The sequence below is a fragment of the Pangasianodon hypophthalmus genome, chromosome 27, assembly GCF_027358585.1.
Source record: "Pangasianodon hypophthalmus isolate fPanHyp1 chromosome 27, fPanHyp1.pri, whole genome shotgun sequence".
Classification (NCBI taxonomy): Eukaryota; Metazoa; Chordata; class Actinopteri; order Siluriformes; family Pangasiidae; genus Pangasianodon; species Pangasianodon hypophthalmus.
In genome coordinates this window covers 16,212,072-16,235,084 of record NC_069736.1, presented here as the reverse complement: position 1 = coordinate 16,235,084, position 23,013 = coordinate 16,212,072, and the positions used below count along the sequence as shown (strand labels likewise).

The following is a 23,013-nucleotide window of genomic DNA, read 5'->3' as shown; positions in this document are numbered from 1 at the left end:
AGTGATATAAATTTGAAATTAGTTTTATTTAAAAAAGGTTTAGAAACAAGTTGAATCTATTTATGTCATTTTTAATCGCATAATGAGATACATTTGGTTATATTTAAGTGAATATCATTAAGGAACAGTAATGGTAATGGTTTTAATGGTTAGCTGATGGTTTGTAATGGTATTTGTAGATGGTTTGTAATGGTATTTGTAGAAAAAGAAAAGACGCGGGACGTGATAGACGGTTATTTTCATTTTGTGCTTATTTTATCAGTGTGAACTTTGACCTGTGAGCCCGTCTTGTGAGCCAATCGAAGCCAGGTGGGCGGGGCTGTGGTGGTAAGTAAAATGGAGTAGCAGTAACTTTTCCCTTGTTGTTTTCATACTGTAGCTTCTTGCTGCAGTAGCCGTCTCGTCCACTGATATTTGCTAAAGGTTTCTGTGGTAAAATTGTTGGTTATTTCTGTCTGCCTGCTAGACATTTCTTGTTAGCAATGTTGACACATCTGTTTTGTAAACATAGTATTAATTCATTACTCATTGTTTAATGATGTGGTAGCCTAAAAGCAGGTACTCGTTTTGTACACCAGATGGAACCCTAACACTGGCTATAACAACAGAGGGTTGGAGAAATGTGTCGTTGGCCTGACTGGTATGATTTAGCATGCCTTTTTTGTTTCTATTGTTATATTCATCCATCCATTTTCTGTACCACTTATCCTATACTGGGGAGTCTGGAACCTATCCCAGGGGACTCAGGGCACCTGGACAGGGTGCCAACCCACCACAGCCACAAGTGCACACACACTAAGGACAATTTGGAATAGCCAATCAGTCTACAACACATGTTTTTGGAATGGGGAGGAAACCAGAGGAAACCCCCAAAGCACAGGGAGTACATACAAACTCTGTGCACACAGGGCAGTGGTGAGAATCAAACCCCCAACCCTGACTGTGCAAGGCAAACATACTAACCACTAAGCCACCATATGCCAATTGTGATTAGACTGAAAACACTCAATGCACCCTGACACTCCTGACTGTGATCATTTTCCATTTACCCCCTATGCACTTGTGGACCACCGTATTTTGGGAATGTCAAATTTGTGTAACTGATTACACAGTCATTTGGAGGAAATCCACTGAAGTTGCATTGCATGAATGCCACTCATGATGCACACTCATTAGTGTTGTGCTGTGTAGGCAAGCCTGCTTGTTCCACCACTGGAAAATAGCAATTAGGATTTGCCTGTTTTTTCCTAGCTGAACCACACGGTGTCCTCAGGAACCAACCTCAGGTACGGAATCACAATGAAGTGTGTGTGGGTTCTGCTTAAGGACTAGAGTGTAGGATGTACACACAGATACACACACATACACAGTCTGTCCCTTACTTTCATGAAGCCTGGCAGGTGACTTATCTCTAGACATCAGTCTGGAAGTGAGTCTCTGTCTAGACACACACACACATTTGCCTCACTAGAGTTAGTGCTATGCTTCACCTAAATCTAACTTTTTTTTTTTTTTTTTAAATAAAAGGAAAAAAAATCAGTTTTGGATATTTGGATCAGCCAAATGTCCCCACAAGGTATAAAAACATACGTGCACACACACAGACATACTTACGCACCTTTGTTAGGAGCTGTTACAAAAGAAAGCCACACCAAAATTGGGGGAAAAAAAGACACAAGACACATTTCCATTTTTCTTTTCTTTTTTTTCATAAAACAAAAAGACATTGTCTACATCACAGGCAATAATCATGAAGGAATTTCTGAACTGAACAGAAATTTCTATCATAGCCGTGCCATATAAGCCCCATACCCACCCAAATCCCAACTGATTCCCCTTATACACACAAGGACACAGCCCAGACCCTATTAATACTTTCTTTAGTCTTCTTTATACATCATTGTCATTGGATTCTTCAGTAGTACCAGATATACATGAATAGGATAAATCTCAATAAACAGTACCCTGATTGTACATATCAAACCCTTTTTTTCCCATCAAATGGCAGGTGCTTTGAGAAAGCCATGGCTTTCTTTCTTTTGCTTTTAATCTTTTTTATTATTATTATTATTATTAGGATGTCCTTTTTTCTGGAGTATACATCGGCCTTGGACATATTTCTACATCACACTCAACCATGTTTTTTTTTTTTTTTTTTGCTTCACAGAACAAAGGCCAGAGACACAAATTTCTACATACAACCAGACTAAAGGATCTTCAGACCTGAACAAAATCTCAGCTGTTCTAGGGTGTAGACTCGGCCAGAATTTGGAAAAATGTTCTAAAATACAGAACTGGATTCCAACTGTTCTAGGATGCAAAGCTTTTTTTTTTTCAGCTGCCATGGTTTGTGTAAAAGCTAATACAGACAATAAGGCAATAAAAGAGAGATTAAACAAATCAGACAGTGGTCACGCACACATCAGCGCAAGAGCAAAGAGTACAAGAAAGACAGACATGGTCTCACACACGCAAACACCACATACACACTCGTTTACGTTCGAGATGCTCTATTTGTTTCACCGGCCAGCTCCTGTGATAGATTTAAACAGGCTTATGTATAGAAAAAAACTCTTAAAAGGGTCAAAGGAGGTCTTTAAGACATGACCCCATGTGTATGTGTAGCAGCACCACCTGGCCCTGTTGCTAATCTGTGGTAGAAGGTATTTCAGATATGCTGAATAAATTGCATGGCAGAGTGGGTCTTTCTATTAAAAATGTATAACCACTTGAATGTATAGAAACAATTTTATATTTGGCATTTGTAAACAACATAAACTTGTATCAGAATTATTACGTTACATGTATTTATTTGGCTATTTTATATAATCCAAGAATAGAGCTTTTGAGGGTTAAAGGATTCCCTCAGTTCCCTTACAGAAAAATCACACACATTTCACATGTAATCCTAAGTTTTACCACATGTGATTTTGTGCGTGTGTGTGGGGGAAGCCCAAGGAGGTGCATGTCAACATGTTATGTCCTGAAATTGCAGTGCTCAACTAAACATGTGACATCATGTGAACAATACGTGACAGCATGATCACACAAAGAATTATACATGTGAGAAAATGGCATCTGAAATTTTAAACTGCATACCCTACATGTCAAAAATTACAAGTAACAATAATACATGAAAATACATGAATCATGTCTGAAAAAATACATCTTGAAAAAACTGAAGCCTACGTAAAAACCTTGTGAAAATTCATGAATCACGTACAAAAATGTACACATGTGAAAATAAAAGCATTAAATATGAAAAAGGTTTGAAATATCTCACAATTATGTGTCAATTTCACATGTGAATCATGTGATTAATCACATGAACTTCATGTGATTTTTCTGTAAGGGTTTATTTTGGGACCCGAACTCACACCCTTCCAGTTACTTGCGTAATATTTTAATATACTTTATGATCGTTGCAAGGTTTTTTTTTTTCAAGTCACTTGAACAATTTTTACAATGTACTGCCAGAAATTCTATAAAAAGATCAAAGCAGAAATGTTTGGCTTGTTTGATGCATGAATACTACAGAGAATCTTGGCACTGATATCACAGCTAGCTTTTCACCAAACTGAAATAGGAGGTTGATTAGAAAAGTGTAAAGGCAGTCGAAATTTAATAGGTTGAAACTAGCGGTCCGGTCTAAATATCTAAAATCTAAAAATAAGGATTCGTTAAGAAAATTTGTGACCATGATAGAAAAGATTTTCCAGGAAAAGTGAACCTAGTGGTGTTTTAGAGAGGCACCGCTATCTCTTTATCATAAAAAGACCCTGTTCAGATTTAAAGCGCTCCAGCGGAAACCCTCACCCTTAGATTTTAGAATTAACATTAAAACACAGTTAGTGTAGCCGAAAGAATGGAAATGTGCAGCGGATCAGAGTGTGTAAAAACGGTGGTGTATAAAATTGTGTATGGGAGAATATGTGTAAGACCACAGTCCTGCTGTTGCATACTGTTGAGTGTAAAAATATTGTATTCAGACGTCTGACTGTAGCTGATGTGAGTTTGTCTAATTCTCTCTACTGTAGCTTGTGTTGATCAGACTGGTGTAATCTTAAAGGAAAACTCCACCCTGAATGAATTGCATATTAATCTTTATAATAGACATGTGATCTTGAATGGCACGCAAGATTTATTTTGTAATAATATGAGTTGATTTTTTTGTTTAAACTTCTTTCATTGTCATGGAGGTCAATTTTCCCTTTGGTTAACGGTTTTACCACAATGCCATTCATCTAGTGGTGCAGTGGGCTTTCGCCTTTGTTTCATTTCTACCTAAAGAGAGCGATGCAGCGGTGCTTTAGTCCTTTAGTCTGTCCATTTTTCTCACCTCCTCATCTGTACACTCTGCTGAAACATTTCATATTACAAAGCTTAGATTTTTCATGCTAAACCCGCCACCAACGCCATCAGGTTCATCATCTCGTAGATCACTCACTAGCAGAGCAGAGCTTGTACAGCTGCATTGCATTCTAGGACTATGAGTCCCAACATTTGCACCAACATCTCCACTACTTCTATGCTGGATTTCTAATTAATTTGATGTTGAACTTCCCTGGAAAATGGTGAGTGCGCTTTTGTTTTGTTTTTAGGAGATAACAGTGAAAACTGACCGTTATCACTTAAGTTTGAAATCTTTGGATTGGATTTTTTAAAAATTAAATGGCATTGGTTAGCAATACCAACAAACCCCTGTGACGTCAGTATGGCACACAACTGCTAACTTCTTGCAGAAATAATGAAAATACAGCATCAACCAACAAATTAGAACCAGAATCGCTAAACACATCACAAATATTTGAATATAAACATATTTAATGTGTTTCAGGGTGAAGTTTTCCTTTAACTGTAGCTGAATTGAGGAGGCACTTGAATGTGTCAGTTGAGAACTGCATGTAGATGAGGGGTCTGTGTGTGAGGTGTAAAAGCGATAAAATCTAAGCTGTTGCAGTTTAATACAACGTAATTACCCTGGCTATAAAACTATAAATAAATATAAATGGAGACTGCAATTGCACACACACACACACACACACACACACACACTGTAATCTCTTTTTCAGTCACTCAGGATATCTGAGCCGGTCAGCTGGTGCCTCCATGCTCAGAGGAACAGAAGAGCAGCTATTGAGGATAAAAGTATGTGTTCACCAGTGCTTATGAATTATACTGCAGTTTAAGACAGTTTGAGGTCTTGGTATATGGTTGTGTTTGTGTGTGTGTGTGTGTGTGTGTGTGTGTGTGTGTGTGTGTGAAAATGTGTTAACGTCAGCGCGTGTTCGTGTATGGTTCACCATTGTTGGGTTGAGTATAGAGGCACAGCATGGCACAGCATAGATGATGCAAACACACACACATGCGCACACACACACACACACACACACACATACACATACACACAGTCACACACATACATATACACATCCACGTCTGACAAATACTGTAAGGCAATCAGATAATACAAACTTTAACGGAACTATATCTCACTCTCTTCCTGTCTTAATCCCTTTCTTGGTCTCTCTTCTATTTCTCTCTCTCTCTCTCTCTCTCAGGAAAAGGGAACACAGACTGACAGACAGTAAGCGCAACAATAAACAGAAAGCTCTTTCCTCTCACGGAGAACATCAGGATCTGTGTAAAAATGGCTACAATCAAAAATGAGGCACTTTTTTTTTTTTAAAAAAAAAAGGTCATATATACTTCTCTCGGTAATACTATGTAGAGTAGACTATATATGTTTTTTATCTATCGTTAGACTACGTAGCATCTGTATTACAATTATTTTTAAAATTTCATAATGATGGAAAAAAGAATGAATATCATTGGCTCCTGGTTGGCAGTCAGAGTCGCTTTAATCCTTCCCAGTTGGCTGAAGGACGTGTCCATCTTAGTGTTCATGGTTGGTTATGACCAATAGTCTTTTGGCAAATTTTGTTCTGAATGTAACCGATGGAAACAAAAATCTTACAGGGTGAGTGTCCACACCTGCAGGACTCACACACATGGAGACGCATACAACACACCCACACATTCGCTCTCTCTCTGTCTCACACTCAGACACACACACACACACACACACACACACACACACACACACACACACATACACGCACACATATCTGTTCCTCTTCAGCAAGCAGGACGATCAGCACTCTGAGAAAGAGAAAGAAAGACAAACAGAATGAGAATTATTGCATCAGGCAGCTAGTGCAGAAAACAAAAAAATCTGCCAGTTAACCTGCATCCAACACCCTAAATCTACAACATCCTCATGCTGCTCCTGCAGCTTGGTGCAGCAGTGTGTATTATGTAGTAGGGGTGTAACGCAATGGCACTATCTGTATTAGGATTTAAAAGTGGGCGTGGCTTGTACCAGTAAGCTTTTATAAATTATATGTATGAATTAAATATACACATCTAGTCTCAACCAGATGCCTTGGGAACCTTTCTGGCAAACTTTCTAAAAATAAAAAAATAACAGAATAGAAAAGAAAAAGAATAGTGCCCCTCCTATTCGTAGCTGTATTTGTATCCATTTAGAACAGACAGAGATCCAGTTACATCCCTGTTATGTAGTTACCTATACATCCTCATGTGTTTATTGTTGAACTTGTCATTCCACTGAAGCACTGACCTTATCTTTCACCTTGCACCTTATGTACTCCATTGCATGTTGAATTGTCTTCCTTGTGTACATGTGTACGTGGATGAGATCATAATACAAATAGACACTGATTTAACATGACAGGATACAGACCAAAGTTATTACTTAGACATCTATAATATGTCTATTAAATGCCTTTGTAACCTAGTGTCCACTAGCAAGAACTATTTTATATCATCAGTTGTGAAAAAGTAATACATTCTGTTACATATTCCTTGAACAAGATCATTCAAATATAAATCAAAAAGGTTTGCACTTATTGACTGAAAATGGTAGTAATAAGCAAGAAATAAAACACAACAGGGCTTGCTGTTTTGGAAAATTGGGCCATTACCTCTCCGAAGTTGATTATTTTCCAATAACATCATTCCCCGAAGTGTTTTATTCCTCTTATACCACTACAATTTGTTGGTGCCTGTTATACCTTATGTCACAGCAGCTATAATGTAATTCTTTCACCAGCCTCTCTCTTTTTTTGCAGCTTATCATGTTGCCACAAAACCAGAATGCACAAGCTCCTGTGACTTAAAAACAAAAAAACATGACAGCTTGTTGCAAAGTGCTGACATTGGAGACTCATTCCGTAACTGTTAAATAAACAGCTACTTACAGAAGCCTTCAACAAATTAATGATTTTTTTTTTTCTTAATTTCTTTCTTGAGTTCATGTGAACCATCTGCCATAAAAGTCCCTGTAGTCCCTTGTACTACAGAAATGATGTACTAGAGAAATTATCTATTATCTATTAATCAGCACCTTCTGACCAATCAGATCTGAGAACTCAGCGGCGCTGTGGTATAATAACGCATAACATTTTGAGAAGTTAGAAGTGATACTGTGTTAGGGAAGTACGTTTGCTTGCTCTGAGACACATGAAGCCACCAGATCTTCTTAAAACGCTGTTCATTTGACATCATCAAAAGGAATGATTATCTAGTGTTGCTCTGTGGCCAGGACAGAGAAAATGCTCCTTTCTATCCACACCAATTGGACAGCAATGCAATTTATACTCACTTAATCTCATGATCTCCCAACAATAGGGTGAATGTTCAAACCGTTGTGTCACTTGGGAGCCCTAAAGCAAATGTTTGTTGTGTAATTCAGTGTCTTTCTTAAATAGAAGTCTTTGGTTTTAGAAACGGTTGGTGATGTGCTACGTGTCACATACACACTTGGTGTTATGGCGAACGACACGTCAGTGACTGCAGACACAAGACATTATGATAGGGCAGACATACACATACTCACAAAAGTAATCATGCATATTCAACTAGGCTTCCACAAAAACGACCCACGCTTCCCCACCCACACACAGCTCACACACACACACGCACCTGGGTAATAACAATAGAGAGCCATGACACGATTCTTAATAATGTCAACGAGCAGAGAGAGAAGTGACTGTTCAGTGTTTGAGGAGTTCATTAACTTCCCTCGGTGCTATCTATCCTCTCACTTTCTGTGTCTTTCGCCTGTCTCTTCCTCAGTCTGGTCGTATCTACACACACATAGGCCTTTATTGAACAGCTCCCCTGGGACCTCGACAGGCCTGTCTGGCACTCAGCGATTTTCTCTACTCTCTCTCTCTCTCTATCACTGTTTGTGTCGCTTCCTTGGCTCTCTAGGTTTGTCTCTCTCTCTCTGTTCCCTTCTCACTCTCTGTCACTCCTTCTCATTTTCTTCTTCAGTATAATATATTGCTGTGTTTGCTTGGACAAGTCTGCACACACAGACATGTCTGGCAACACACCAGCAACCAGACGAGGTCACAGTCAGAGACAAGAAAAAAAGACATGCAAGCCAGACATATTACAAACACTTATACCACAGTGCTGTTGAGTTCTCTATTCTGATTGGTCAAATTAATTTTCTTTAACAGCAGCTAGTAATAAAAAATGAATTAAAACATGCTATTTAACAAATAAATTAATTTTATTTGATGAATTTTTATGTAAGGATACTAGCGGAATATTTAGCATCGTGGCAGCGATTGAAATTAATCCAGAGAACAAATATACATCAATTATACATTGTCTATAAATGATTATAAAGCAATTATTATTGATTATAATTGATTATAAACTGATTATTATCGAAAAAGTACAGACAACCACTATGTAAAAAAAAGAATTACTATTTTTAAACCAATGTGCAAATAGACTAGCAAATAGTAACTCTGCTATTTAAAATATTCCTTCTCTATGTACAAATTAACAGTAAGCCTTCCCAAGATTCTGAACAAAACTGTTCACATATCAGTTGTAGGCTACAAAACCTAATCATATAATATCATAGCCAATTCACTGGTATCATCAAATATGAAATTTTGCCTTAAGAATCAAAATAATAATTTTAAAGAATAAAATCATCACCTGGAAGCCTGAGGTTTATACCCCTAAAGGAGACATTTCTTTAACATTTATGGAAGGAGTGTACTGTGTTGGCACTTCGCAACAGTCAGTAGGTTTTCCCTCACATGTAAGTCAGGACAGAGGAGTTTGTTCTTTGTGGTTTCTCAATAACAGGAGACAAGCTATGTTTTTTCATCTTATTAACTTAAAGAGAGAAAAAAGAAAGGCTGTGAGGGAACAACTGTTTATAGCAATGTAAGTGATAATGGGTACTAACTTGGACATTGGACATTGTACAACATTAAATGTAATTATAAAATGATAAAATACATGATGGGTCACTCTTTAATTAATAAAAATGTAACTGCTGTGGTATAGGAGAAATTGATCACTTTGGGGCATGCTGGTATAGGAAAATAACTGTGTTTGGGGTAGTCACAGTAACTCCATGTCACTGATTATTTTCTTAGAACAGTACATTCACCAAGTGTTTTATTCCTTACTTAGTACATCACATCCATGCACAGCAAACTTCCTGCACTGAAATTGAGTGTACACGTGCAAGGTAATGCATACACACACACACACACACACACACACACATACACACACACACACACGCATACACTCAGGCATAGCGTCTGATCTGACTAAGCTCCATTGAGATAAGTTGAAAAACATCCCTCTTCATGCCTCCCCCTCCTTCCTCCTCCTGAATCCCTCGCTCTCTCTACCTACATGACAGGAAGCTATCACAAAAGAAAGGATGAATCAACCTCTGTTTTGGAGTGGCTTTTCACATCTTTCTGTCTCCTCATCCTACTTTTCCATCTCTCCTTCTCTACTTCATTCAGTTTGAGTGCCCCTGACTCACTATTTCCACTTCCAATAACAGAGAGAGAGACAGAGAAAGAAAAAGCAAGTGAGACAGAGAAAGGAAGAAACAGAGAAACAGAACACGAATAGAGACAAACGTGTTTTGTGCTTCGAGTGTGCTATGATGATAAATGTGTAAAAAGGGGGTGTGTTGGACACGCAGCAGGGACATTAGATCTAAAAGAGGTAAGAGGTAAGAAGTAAGCCTAATAAGTTAACAAAAATAAACAGTGAAGTAGACATTTCCGTTTGCAACCAAAGCCTTATTAGACAATATGTGAAGCATAACAAATCCCACATTCATTGCTGGAATTTACATTTCAAACACTTGGGTGTAAGTATCACTTATGTTTTCTCTGTACATACAACACATTCTTTAACTTTGTTAGTGATTTTCCTATAAAGAACACGTCAGTGTGTCAGGTTGTACCTGAATTTTTGTCCTCTGCACAAATGGCCAATACCTCACTTATTTTTTTCTGTTCTTCTACTTCAGTGAGTTTATTCTAGGGGTTACATGAGTATGAATTTTTATTAGTCGACCATTAATTCATTAAAGTAGTCAACTAACCATCTTTTGCATAGTTAAAGCAAAAACTGATTCATAAAATCACTATTTTTGCCTATTTGCTTAGTGAAATGAAATGTTGATGAAAAAAAACAGTAAATACTGCTTTAAACTACACTTAATTTAACAGCCATACACATTTCCTGCATCAATCCCTTTTAAGCCATACTGTTAACACCAGAAATAAATAAAGCTGTGCAATAAATATGAAAAATATCATATTACACTAATTAAGAATGTACCAATTAATAAAATGCACTTGTGTGGACGACCTGGTGGCTCAGCTGAAACTACTGATTCTGAAACTGAGACTGCTCATCATGGAAGCTCATGTCCATCAGCAGAGCCCTTGGTATAGCTCAGTGACCGAGCTTCCTTGGCTGGTATGTCTACAGCAGCATCTGGAAGGTTTTTCCAGACTGATTAGCATCCGAAAACAGGTCTGGATCAGCCTTTGTCAGCTGGCATGCTCTGCTAACATGCTCTAAACTAGCTGAGTAGGATTGGATAGTGTGTGCAACCTGTGGCCCTGAATAAGCTCACACAGTGATGGAATGCACCATGCAACAGTGCAGGGATTTAATTTAAATTATATTTAGCTTTAAAAGACAACAAAAATAACTGCAGGAGCAAATGGGATTGTAAGGATTCCTTCAGAAGCAGACTGCAGAATTGGCTTCATCTAGCCTTAACTACTTTCAGATAAACAAAGAAAACCAACCTGATTTCTTTACTGGCTGCCTCACCACTGTTTCCCACCTCTCCAACTAGTCGACATACCCACAGTGCTAGTCAACAACAACTAGTTTATTCTTTCACTCCTGTCTTTGCTTCATGGTGCTTCATAGATTCTCTTTCCTGGTAATGTATTTGTTCTGTTCATACAGGGGCCCTGCTGGTACTGTAGTTTCCGGGGAATTGTATTAGCTCTTGTCCCAGCTCTTATCCCAACTCTTACCCTAGCTTTTATCACTCATTCTGCATCTTCCCAGGATTTGTGGGCACACTTGTATTCACACTCATACTCTTGTGGTAAGAAGTTACTGTTGAAATCCTGCATATATGTAAATGTGTGAAAGTAGATAAATAGTCAACAATGATGTGAGATGTCCTCACAAAGGCAGGAATACATGATAATTGTGACCTTGTGAAGTAATTTGCTGAGCCCCAAATGACTTGTAGACATACCTTTCTGCCATAGTAATACACAAACTATAGAAATACTCCACAAAGGTAATAAAAGATTTTCATGTGTTTTCATGTGTGTGGAAAAATGGGTCAGCAGACAGATCAGTTAACAATCCAACCATCCATCCAATCTAAACACAGACAAGCATAACAATTTATATATGGATATATTACATACAGAAACAACAAGACATCCATATACCAAACCAGTTAAAATGTACGCAATTGCACAGCAGCCTAAGAAGAGAAATTGATATACAGCGGGAATATCACTGGCATCACTAAGAAATCCAAGCTTCCTTTGACGTATGATAAATCAAAAATGCAGCAATACGCCTCAAGCCTTTTCAGGCATGCAAGTCCCCCTCGATTCTAGGGCCTTTCACATCAGAGCTCGCAGAGAGAATATGAGGCCAAGTGCTCAGAGTGTTATGTGTTGAAGGTCATGGTCAGGTCTGAGTCTGATGCTACTGACGCAAAAACAGAGACAAAAAAAATATATTGTTACAAAGCATATTTTGAAAATGCCTGACATAATCTGAGCTTAACATATTCTAACACTTAAAATACAGCAGTAAAAGTTATGGGTGTCATAATCCACCAATTTACCATTGTGATTCTGAAATTCTTGTAATCAACATACTACTGTAGTAGAAGAAATATTATATTAAAATAGTATGCTCTGCATTACTAAGCCAAATTAATGTACAGTAATGTATGGATTTGGACATTTGTATTCTTTGCAATGTCTTGAGCATCACTTAGCTATCAGTTTCATATGTTAATTTAGCATTTATGGAAGGAGTCTCCATTGTGAGCCCTTTGTAACAGTCAGAGGTAAATAAATAATTATACATGTAAATCACTGCACATGTGCCTCCAGCCAAAACGTCCCACATGTTACATTGGGATCAATTGATCTGCACTGAACTGAGCATGGCATTTAACTGCTGCTCTGAGCAATCATCTTACGGCAAGCCATGAGACATAATAATGGTAAGCCACTGATGTTAGCTGTTAGCTTGGACAGTTTTCAATAGCTTTAGAACAATATTTCCCAACCGCTCTTTATAGATTAATGCTTTCCGTATAAAACCATTCATTTTTAGTGATATTAAAACATCATTATCACTGATCATGTTTATGACAAGCATTGGTTGTAGCCAGAAGAGGTCCTTGAGTACCACTGTTATTGCCAAGCTGTTTGCTCTTCCACAATAAATATTCCATTTTATCAGTATCAGTAAGGTCCTTGGCTTGCAGATAGACAAGAAAAACGTCCTTCTATTGTGGCTAAATATTCACATTAAAGTGATAAACTGAGAAAAAGTGACTCATAAAAAATGAGGGAAAGTCACAGAAACTTATGACAAAAAGACTATAGATGAAAAGCAAAGGTGAAAACATGACCAATAAATAAAAACATATAAGATCAATGGGATATGGGTAGATTTTGTTTTTTAAAAAATGCCTGACTGCAAAAGTTTTGAGAATCCATGTTCTATTATACTCTGAGACTCACACTAATACACTACAAATATACGTATATGAGGGTTCAAATTCTCTCTCTTGCTGTATCACATACACAGAGTATGCAAAATGAAACTCATTAGTGATCCTGTATAACGGACAGCAGTGTTCTTTGGACTACTGATGGTCTGGCTTGATTATGGCTTCTCTGACCCAAAGCAAGCTGGCTGTCTAGACAGTTCTGGATCAAGCCAGCCTCCCACTCCTCTACTCTTGTCTTCTGTTTTCTCACAGAATTACTCATGAACAATCGTGACTTCAGATCAAAACAAAGGGTGGTTCTGCTTTCAGGTTGGAATTTGCTCCACACACACTATAGGACGTTGAGTCTTAAATATTGAATATGCTTAATATTTTAATTCGGGGCAGCCAGGGCTCAATTATCTTCCCAGATTACGTCCCATGCCACAGAGTAATCAGGGAAGATGATCGTTTAAGACCAGCACAAAATTGGGACACCTTTTGGCACAGGCATTACTAGCTCTATTCCACTCATGCCCTCTCCTACCTTTGCCATCCTACCCATGCCTCTTCTCTTCCCCATCTTCTCTTCTCAGCTCACATCACCTAACCTCATCTCACCTCATCACTGGGATTCACTTCACTTCTGCGATGCCTCATTCGCAATGACACCTTACACTTTGTACTCACTGACTGTCTCTCAACAGGCTTTCTCCTTCTCTATACTTCATGTCCCTGCTTGTCCTCCTGCATCCAGACTGGTTACCTCCAGTTCATTTCCATGAAAACCTAGGTATGTATTTTTTCTTTCAGTATTGTCTTTGAATACATATAGTCCCACCCTTCATAATTTCAGCTATTGCCCTTATTCCACCTTTTCACTGCTTTTTACAGATGACACGACATACCTAAAGACATTCATTTTTACAGGGACCACAGTCTTTCTCTGTGAGGCTGTGGATGCACTAGATGGGATTTGAATGTTTCTAATGTACCTCAGGCAAAATATGTGCAGGGACAGTTTTGTATTTTACATTTAAAATACATTATACCACAGCCCAGCTGAATTCTCCATTCTGACTGGTGTTGATTGATTTTCTGTAACAGCAGCTCTAATAATATTTCTGGCGGCAAGGCAAATCAGTGCTCTCGTACAAATATGCTATCATTTCTAAAGTAACAACTAAGTCACAGTGACTTACGTATATGGCAGACAGTCACATAATCTAAGATGAATAATAAACAGATTAACACATTATTTAACAAAGAAAAATGTATAACAAGTTTATTTAACATTTATGTAAGGAGTTTCCAGTGTCAGCATTTTGCTACAGTCAGATGTAAAGCTGTAACTTTAAGGTTTCCACAATGGTCTTCAGGACAGAGGATGTTGCAGTTTCTTGGTAACAAGCTGCATTTTTATTATTAACTTCAAGAGAAAGTGAGAGAATGGCTGTTACATTAAAAAATGTAATTGTTGGCAAATTGCTGTAGTTTAAGCTGAATAAAACACTTACAGCAGGACCCAAACTCTTAACAGTTCTTATGGTTTGTACCAACTGTGATTGCTGTGTTCACACCTGTCTAAACGCCAAGGGGCTAAACATATCAGGGCTCAGTTCAAGTGGACTAAATACTGCAAATGTAAAACCACCCGGAGAAAGAGAGAGAGAGAGAGAGAGAGAGAGAGAGAAAGGCACTAAGCAATAATCAGGGCCATTTTCAGCAGGAGTGAGCCTAAATGGCCATAATTATCCACAATCACCATGTGCATTAAATATATGCGTGCAGCTATACGGCTGCACAGTGGAATCCCTTAGTAGAACCTAAAATATCTGGCCTAGACTCATACACACAATGGCTGCACAACTTCAGCTGTAATGCACAACAGCTTCACAGATTCAGCTGTGTATGCCTTCTCACAAGCATTATATTATAAACAAACCCACACATGCTTTTACACTTTCTTAATTATCTCTAATCACAGAGCATGCGTTAAATGATATAGTATATGGCTATACTAAGGAAACCCTTACAGACACACACCCATGCTTTTAGCCAGCACTCTCTCATAAGATTTAACACTCTTATCTTATTCACATACACAGTCTCTCTCTCTCGCTCTCTCTCTCTCTGGTTAGCACTACTATATGGGAGCCTTCATTCCACTCTTCTTACACCTTGTCTCCAGATACTAATATACAAAAAACACTGAAAGACACACTAATATTTAAGCTGTAAACAATGCTATAATTAAAATACCAATGTCTATGTTTGCCAGTTCTATAAATAAATAAATAACATTTTATACACTGAAGCATAGATGTCAATAACACTCTCTCATTAGCATATATCATAAAATCTAAATTAATATAGGTAATACTGGTCAAATTAAAATAATCCTGATTATGTTTTAAAACAATTATATATAACAAACTTGGTATGTAAGGTAATGCATACTTAAATAAAAGCTAATGAGTATAACTTCAGCATAGTGTACTTTAAAGATATAAAACATGGGGTTAACAAACAGAATAACCCATAAACTACAATAACAGAGATTCCAAGAGTACATAACATTTGCTCAGTGTGCAAATTAACTCCTATGAAATACCCTATCAGTATTAAACTATTTCCCTGGGTCATCATCTGGAAATTCTGTTATCATTGGGAATCATTCCACTGGGATGATCACCTTGTAAATTTAAATAATAATCACCACTTGTGTGATGCAGTGTAAATTTATTATCAATTACAAACCTTTGCTGTCTTTCCTGGTATTTTGGTGGACTCTAAGTTCCTCTGACTTGAAAAAGTCAATGCTGGCATATGTGTTGATGCTGGAGTTGCTGCTTCCCCCAGGTGCTGTTACACCTAATCCCACTGTTAACCCTTCTCCCAGGACAGTGAAGTGTGGCCCACAAGATCCATCCAGGCTCATTTGAGGGCTGTCCTTTCCAGCCAAGTCAAGGTCAATGTAGTTTAGATCTTGCTCCAGTGACAAAGGTGAAGCCTGGGCTGTAGTTAGAGCTGCCAGCCCAGGACCAGTGCACTGTGCAGCAGATGGCTGCCCAGTAGCCCAAAGGGAACTCTCTAGCCCATGGCATTGAGGTGTGGTGGCCTGGGGAGCTTCCGCAAAAATAGAGGAGGAGGAAGAGGGAGAAAGTGAGAGTCCTGATGATGCCTTGAAGGTCTCAGAGCGATGCCTCCGTCTTGCTGATGATTCTGCTCTGACTAGTCTGGCACCTTGGTCTAACTTGTGGAAAGCCTTGGGTGAGTGGAAATCCATGCTTTGTTCCTGCTCAATAGAGGAAGGCTCAGCTGTTTGCCCAGATTTAGGACCATGTAAAGGGCTTTCTACTATAACCAATCCGAATGTCATTTCTGTGTAGTCTGTGAAAGGGGCACCAGTCATGTCCCCAGAGGGCAACATGGACATACCAGTCTTTCTATGTCCCTTTTCAGCTTCCTGTGCCACTTGAGGACCCCTCGTGGGATTCTCTCTTGCTTTTGGAGCTATTGCTTGGGTGGGATTGAAAGAAGATAGTGATGTGCAGGACAGAGGAGATGATGAATGACCCAAATCCATGTTAACATACTCTGAGGACACAGAGATGGAAGTGGAGAGGGGTGCTGAGAAACTACGGGGCAGATTGGTACCACCAACTTGGCATGAAGATGGTTGGTATAAGGCTCTTGAATGCCCTTGAACCACAGTGCTCCCCTGATCTACACCTGTTACCCCTCTGTTGCACACTCCCTTATCACCCTGATAAACAATACTAACATATTCACCAGAGCTTTGGGGTACTAATGGCTGTATAGTCTCTTTGACTCTAGGTAGGGTGTTGGCTTTGGACATGTCCACAAAGAGACTAAAGGGTCTGCCTTTTCGTTGCTGTGGATGACCCTGTTTCTGGACACCTTGCCCTCGTCTCTGCTGGTGAAAATGGTGGGCTGAATCTTTGGGGTGAACACCCCCTACCCTGTGTCCTGTGCTTGACCTGGTGGCCTTCCCAATTCCACCAGCAGGCAGGGATAGAGGTTTGTCCTCCAAGCTCTCAGTGCTTGCCGAACTGGAAGAGAATGATGAGGAGGACAGAGAAAGGTTTCCACCTCCATTGGGGCTGACAGAAGAGTCAGCTCTATTGGGATAACCACCACGTCCAGTCCTCCTTCCAGAACCACCTTCACCCCTAGAAATCACCTCTGGCTTTCTTCCATCTCCCAAATTATCCTCAAAGCGAGTAGAGAGGGTGGTATGTTTGTAAGACCGTGGAAGGGAAAAGTAGGAATATACTGTTTTGGGCTGCAGTGGATGTTGTTCTGGGTGTGAAGGGGGTGTGCTACAAGCTGATCTGGCACTAATGGGTGACATGTTCATGTAGTCACTACCTGCTCGACTCTCCATGCTGCTCCTGCTACCCCACAAGCACCCACTCATGCCATGTAGATCTGGTGAACAGCTGCTGTGGGGGGACATCATCATGTAGCCCTCAGAGACAGGAAGCCGGATGTTCTGTGGGGGCGAAACACTGCTGTTAGGGGTCATAGTCATGTACTCATCCCCTCCCTTTGGTTCTGTTTCAGACACTGAAAGAGACAGACTTGCAGGAGCTGTAACACCTGGCAGCATAGACATATAGCCACTGTCAATCGATGTGTTCTCCAGACCCTCTTTTGTATTGACACCTTTATTTGCAGAAGTTTCCACCTGCCCACTTGGAGTCGCTGAGCTTTCTGAGCCTCGACGAGAGGTGAATGATTCTCTGCTGGTGCTGCGAGACATCACTGCGTAGTCTTCATCTTCTTCATCTTCTTCTTCCCTGCAGTGAGGCACTATGCGCTCCTGAGCAGTGGAAGGTGGAAGAGAAGTACGCTTGCTAAGTAACCTACGGTCAGCTTCATACTCTCTGCTAGAGGAGCGTCGAAGAATCCTGCGCCCATGCACTCTCTTGTGAGAGGTGTCTCTGTGCCCTACTAATATGCAGCTAGTAGAACCATCTACTAATGCAGTAGAGAGACCTGCAGCAAGAAGGGAGTGTTCACCAGGGCTAGATCCATACTCATCAGAGGAGCCATAGTCACTTGGGGAGCCTGACATGGACACTCTCTGTGGGATCCGAGCATAGGTGCAGATGGACACTGTCCCTAATGGAGCTCCACTCAATCCACACTCTGATCCGTGGCCAGAGCTAGAAGAGAGACTAGGGGCTGGGGAAGGTGCTGGGTTCTTAGGGGTGTATGGTGCCAAACTAAGTGTGATCTTGGCTGGGGTAGGCGCTCTCGTGGGTTTAGGTCGTAGGGTAGGGGTGGTGGAGCAAGAGGAGCCATTGAGGCTTGGACTGGTGCTGAGAGCAGTCATTCTGCCACTGCTATCCTCCGTCCGCGCACCAATACTGGCTGTGCGTGACCTGGAGAAGCCATGTCGAGATGTTGGAGACGTGTTGGTGCTGTGAGGCACACCAGGAGTTTCTGTCCTAGCCCGTCTGGAGAAGCCTACCTGGGAAGGTGGCAGATTTGGATGGTGGCGTCGTGATGGCACGCTAATAGGATTAGAGGCTGTGCCGCCTCCGCAGGAAGTACCCACTGCCTGGGTTTTGCTTCGTTGACGGAATTCTTCACTTAAAGCTTTCATAGCCTCTAGAAGAGTCTCGTGCATGTTCTGTGCAACTACAGAATCCTCCACCTGCATCCAAAACTCTCCAGGTCCTGTCATGGCTGAACGGCCCACTTCAATGAAGAAAAAGTTCTCTGAATGGCCACAGCGGCGCACGTTCATCAGTTGGAGCACTACAGCAGGTGTATCCGAGTTGAGCTTAACAAAGTTGACCGTATTATCAGTAAGGCAGAGTCTGTAGATGCCAATCAGGTTCCTTGCTTGCCCTAGGCCCTTGGGCCACAGCTTCACCTGCCATACCTCTTTAAAAGCAGGTCCAGGTGATAGCAGTCCACATTCTCCTCCACTGCCATAATCATCTGGAGTTTTACCTACAGTGACAACAGATACAAAGAAACAACTGAAACTACATAATGGCATACAAATAGCATACTGAAGAAACAGAATTTTGGAATTACTATACTTTTTGATTATGAAGTCTACAGTGCTCATATAGTGTGTCAGAAAACACTGAGCTCAGGTTTCTGTCTGTGAGGCGTTTCTGTGCATGTTCTCCATGTGTCCATGTTATTTTCCTTCGGGTTCTCCATTTTCCTCTCACCTCCCAAAACACTGCCGGTAAGCAGACTGGCTCCTCTAAATTGCCTCCTAGGTGTGAATGAGTGTGTGAATGTGTGTGTGTGGTGTCCTGGATTGGACTAGCATCCCATTTGGGGTACATTCCTGCCTTGTTTTTCCAAGGATAGCCTCCATATCCACAGTGACCCTGATCAGGATAAAGCAGTTACTGAAGATAAATGAATGAATGAATGAATGAATGTTTAATGTTCTGGCTGATGATTAAAAACAAGTCTGGAATTCACTTTTCTGACTACCTGATGGAAAGAACAAATAAATGAAGGCACTACATTTAAATAAATAATGTATGATAATGCACATTTTCAGGATAAATTCATTAAAGCTAATTATTAAAAGTTGGAAGAAATTTTTTTTATGTATTTTAAATTAACCCTGGTTCATATTTGCTCGGTTATGCATTTGGTTGTACTACACATCAGTTGTAAATTTGATACACTGGGAAATAAAAACACAGCCAACGCATAGTAAACGTGCTTGTAGGGAGTAGGCTACTAGTCGGCAGTGTGATAAGGGCGTTTACATGCAAGCAGATAAAACGAGGTTTATAACGGGCAATCCAGCGGACAAGGACACGGCTTTGGTTGGTGAGCAAATCGCTTAATCAAGTCCCACCGATCCGGTGCCCTCGTTCAACCCTGTGATCATGCAAAGATGGGGTGGGAGACCAAGGCAGCCAAAACACGAGAGACGTGCGAAGGAAACCCCGTTTCCTAATGAAAACACGTTGCCGCTGCGGACGCCCTCCCCGACACGCGTTGCTGTGGAACGGAAATGTAGGTTACGCGCACCAAACGTGCTGAAAACCAAAAACAGACGACCGTGCGCGCTGCAGCAGCCTCCGCTGCACAATGCGACACCCTCTCACACACGCATTCACATGCACACACACACACACACACACAGACACAGTAGTGATTCCCGACTGCACCAAAACAGTGCACATGGGTAAATATCAATACAATCGAAACACAGCGCGTGCAGCTGCGACGCGCTGCCGTGCGTTTAGTAACGGTGCATTTTAAGTCACAACTTCCATCAAAATACGATCAGGGTGTGGGAAAATTGATTTGACATGATGCTTATGCAGGCGCAGCAGGGATGTGCGTTAGGATAACTGATGGGCGGAACTATGGCGAATTTGGTACAGAGATCATAACGGTGCATTTATTTATTTCTCGCTTACTTCTGCACTGCAGGTCCAGCATGGCCTGATACCACTCGTTCTGCAGCTCCTCTGTGTCTGCGGCCACGGCGAAGCTCTCTCCGCGGGTGTGCAGCACGATCATGTGCTTGTTTTTCGAGTCGGCTCGCTTGTTGATGTTAAAGCACGATTCCAGGTCGACAACCTTCTTGGGCACCGGCGACTTGCTCCGGAATTTCTTCTCGCTCTCGTAGTACTCGAGGCGGGCAGGGCCGCGCTCAGAAGGCGCGCGGAGCACGAAGAAACGCCGGTGCGCGGATTTCGGCTTGCGCAGGTAACCGCTCTTGCGGACGTCCTCATAGCATCGCGGCTCCGTGGCTGCTTGGTTCTCCATTGCTGTTTTTTTTTTCCTGACCAAAAATCCCTACGCTGCACGTTGGCTCATCGTTATGCTCGCTATGGTCTTCCTCCTCTCTCTCTCATCATGCCCTCGAAATAAGAGAGCAGGTGTGTTTTCCTTCAAGTCTCGCTGGCGTCCTGTGCACCCAAACACGAATCCAAACCAACGGGCGCGCACATGCGGCACGCGCGACGTCTGCACTGAAGGCCGTGCCGCGACAGAGCGCACCACAACTGTTTACTGTACGCGGTGTTGCCAGATTGAGTTTCTGGTTTCCATTCAATCCATTGCTCAGAATTAATCCTCAATGCATACTGTGCACAATGCATCCCTATATTGAAACAGTACAAATTCACATAGGTGGATCGGGCATCATGCCAAAACAATAATCGAATTTACTACTTAATCACTGAAATAATTAGGTATAACTAATACATAAAATAGCAAGCTTCTTCTTCAGAACAATAAATAAAATCATTCAATCCAGTTCCTCAAATTTAGTCGCATGAATTTATTTCCATTTCGTAGGATATAAACAGTAGATTTTTAAGAAAAAGCCCAAATTTTTTCAACACACCCAAGAAGCTCTTTCGGGTGAAAATCTGGCAAACCCGTGTCTGTAGTAGCCTAATGATAATATGGGCTTCTCTGGTTTAATCTGCTTGTTCTTCCTGTCTCCCTTTTATGCCTTTCTCACATTTGACGTGGTAAATATCCACATTATAGGCTGAGTGACAACTCATTTTCACAGAAGAAGAAACCTTATGTTTTCAGTATTTTCATACATCTTTTTTTTATTATTATTATTATTATTAAATGCGGGATCACCCCTTCCATGTTCATTGCCAAGTCTGCGCGTCTCTTTCTGAGATAGGGTTGCCAGATTGGATTGTTTAAATACAAAACAATCTCGGTTTAAAATGGATAATATTAATTAGGAATCATTTCAAAATATAAAACAATTAAATACTACATGCTTACAAATCAAATACATCAACAGCAATCGGTATTATTATTTGTCCTCCAGCTGAAGGCCATATTTCACGCAATGCCGTTGAAAATAGCTCAGCGTAGGAAAACACACGATCTGGCAACACACGACTAGTCACAGCTCTGAGCGGCTACGACATCTGCTGGTTGACCTTTTGTTTAAATTTGCCTTGGCATATAGCAGACAGCAATGTGCTTTCAATTATTCAAAATCACAGTATTGACTATTGGTTTAAAATATGTTAAAAATAGTTTTATTTAAAGTGCTGGCTTTCAAATGTAGTTCAGTGTTTGTCATTCCTGGTCCTGGAGCACCACCACTGTGCATATTTTGGTAATATCCCTGCTCCCAACTCAAATAATTCACCTCATCTTCTAATTCAAAACCTTGAACTAGCTTGAACTTGGTGGGTTTAAGAAGGGAAAACAAAATGTGAATAGGCAGTGGTACTACAGGACCACTGGATGAATTTATATGATCTTTTTTTTTTTTTTTTCACAGTGCCACATTGAATTAAAACATTGTCCAGAAGTAAAGGGTGTGTAATGCTGATTTGTTTACCCATTTACATGCACTTCAATATTTGCATGAACTGTCATTAGGCTTACCCAGCACATTAAGCCATCTTCTGCCATTTTGCCTGGTTAACAATGCAAGTTTGCAATGTCTATTTTAATTAATCACTGTCACTGATTTATTACACATTAATATGTTATAATTTCACTATCCATGTTTTGCTATATTTGCTGCTTTACACCCAGTTAGGAGAAACATAAAATTAAAGTAGAATGTTAAAGTAGAATGTAATGATAATGTATGGGGTGTCTACTAATTTAATAAACACACACAGACAAAATATAGTATTTTGCCCTATGTATTTTGTGAGAGCTAAAATGCAAAATAGATTCTAACAGACTTCAACAACCTGTTGAAGTCTGTTAAAGGTTTAGAAAGTTTATAACTGATATTCTTCATTATTTTTTGTTATACAGATAGAGCCAATTGATTGACATTTTATAAGCGTGAATTGGCCAATCACAGAGCAGGAGGCGGGATTTGTCGAGGGAAAAAAGCG

The 23,013-nt window shown here is 40.3% G+C and overlaps 1 protein-coding gene across 1 annotated transcript; it reads right to left on the bottom strand.

The window, feature by feature from the left end:
• Positions 1–1,296: 1,296 nt before the first annotated feature.
• On the bottom strand, positions 1,297–23,006 carry si:ch211-284e13.4 (insulin receptor substrate 1-B). The gene is made up of 3 exons (XM_026921710.3): positions 20,590–23,006; positions 15,908–19,138; positions 1,297–6,162 (listed from the first exon to the last, which is right to left on the bottom strand). The coding sequence occupies exons 1-3, from the start codon at positions 20,939–20,941 to the stop codon at positions 6,155–6,157; spliced, it is 3,591 nt and encodes a 1,196-aa protein (XP_026777511.1). The 5' UTR covers positions 20,942–23,006; the 3' UTR covers positions 1,297–6,154.
• Positions 23,007–23,013: the final 7 nt, after the last annotated feature.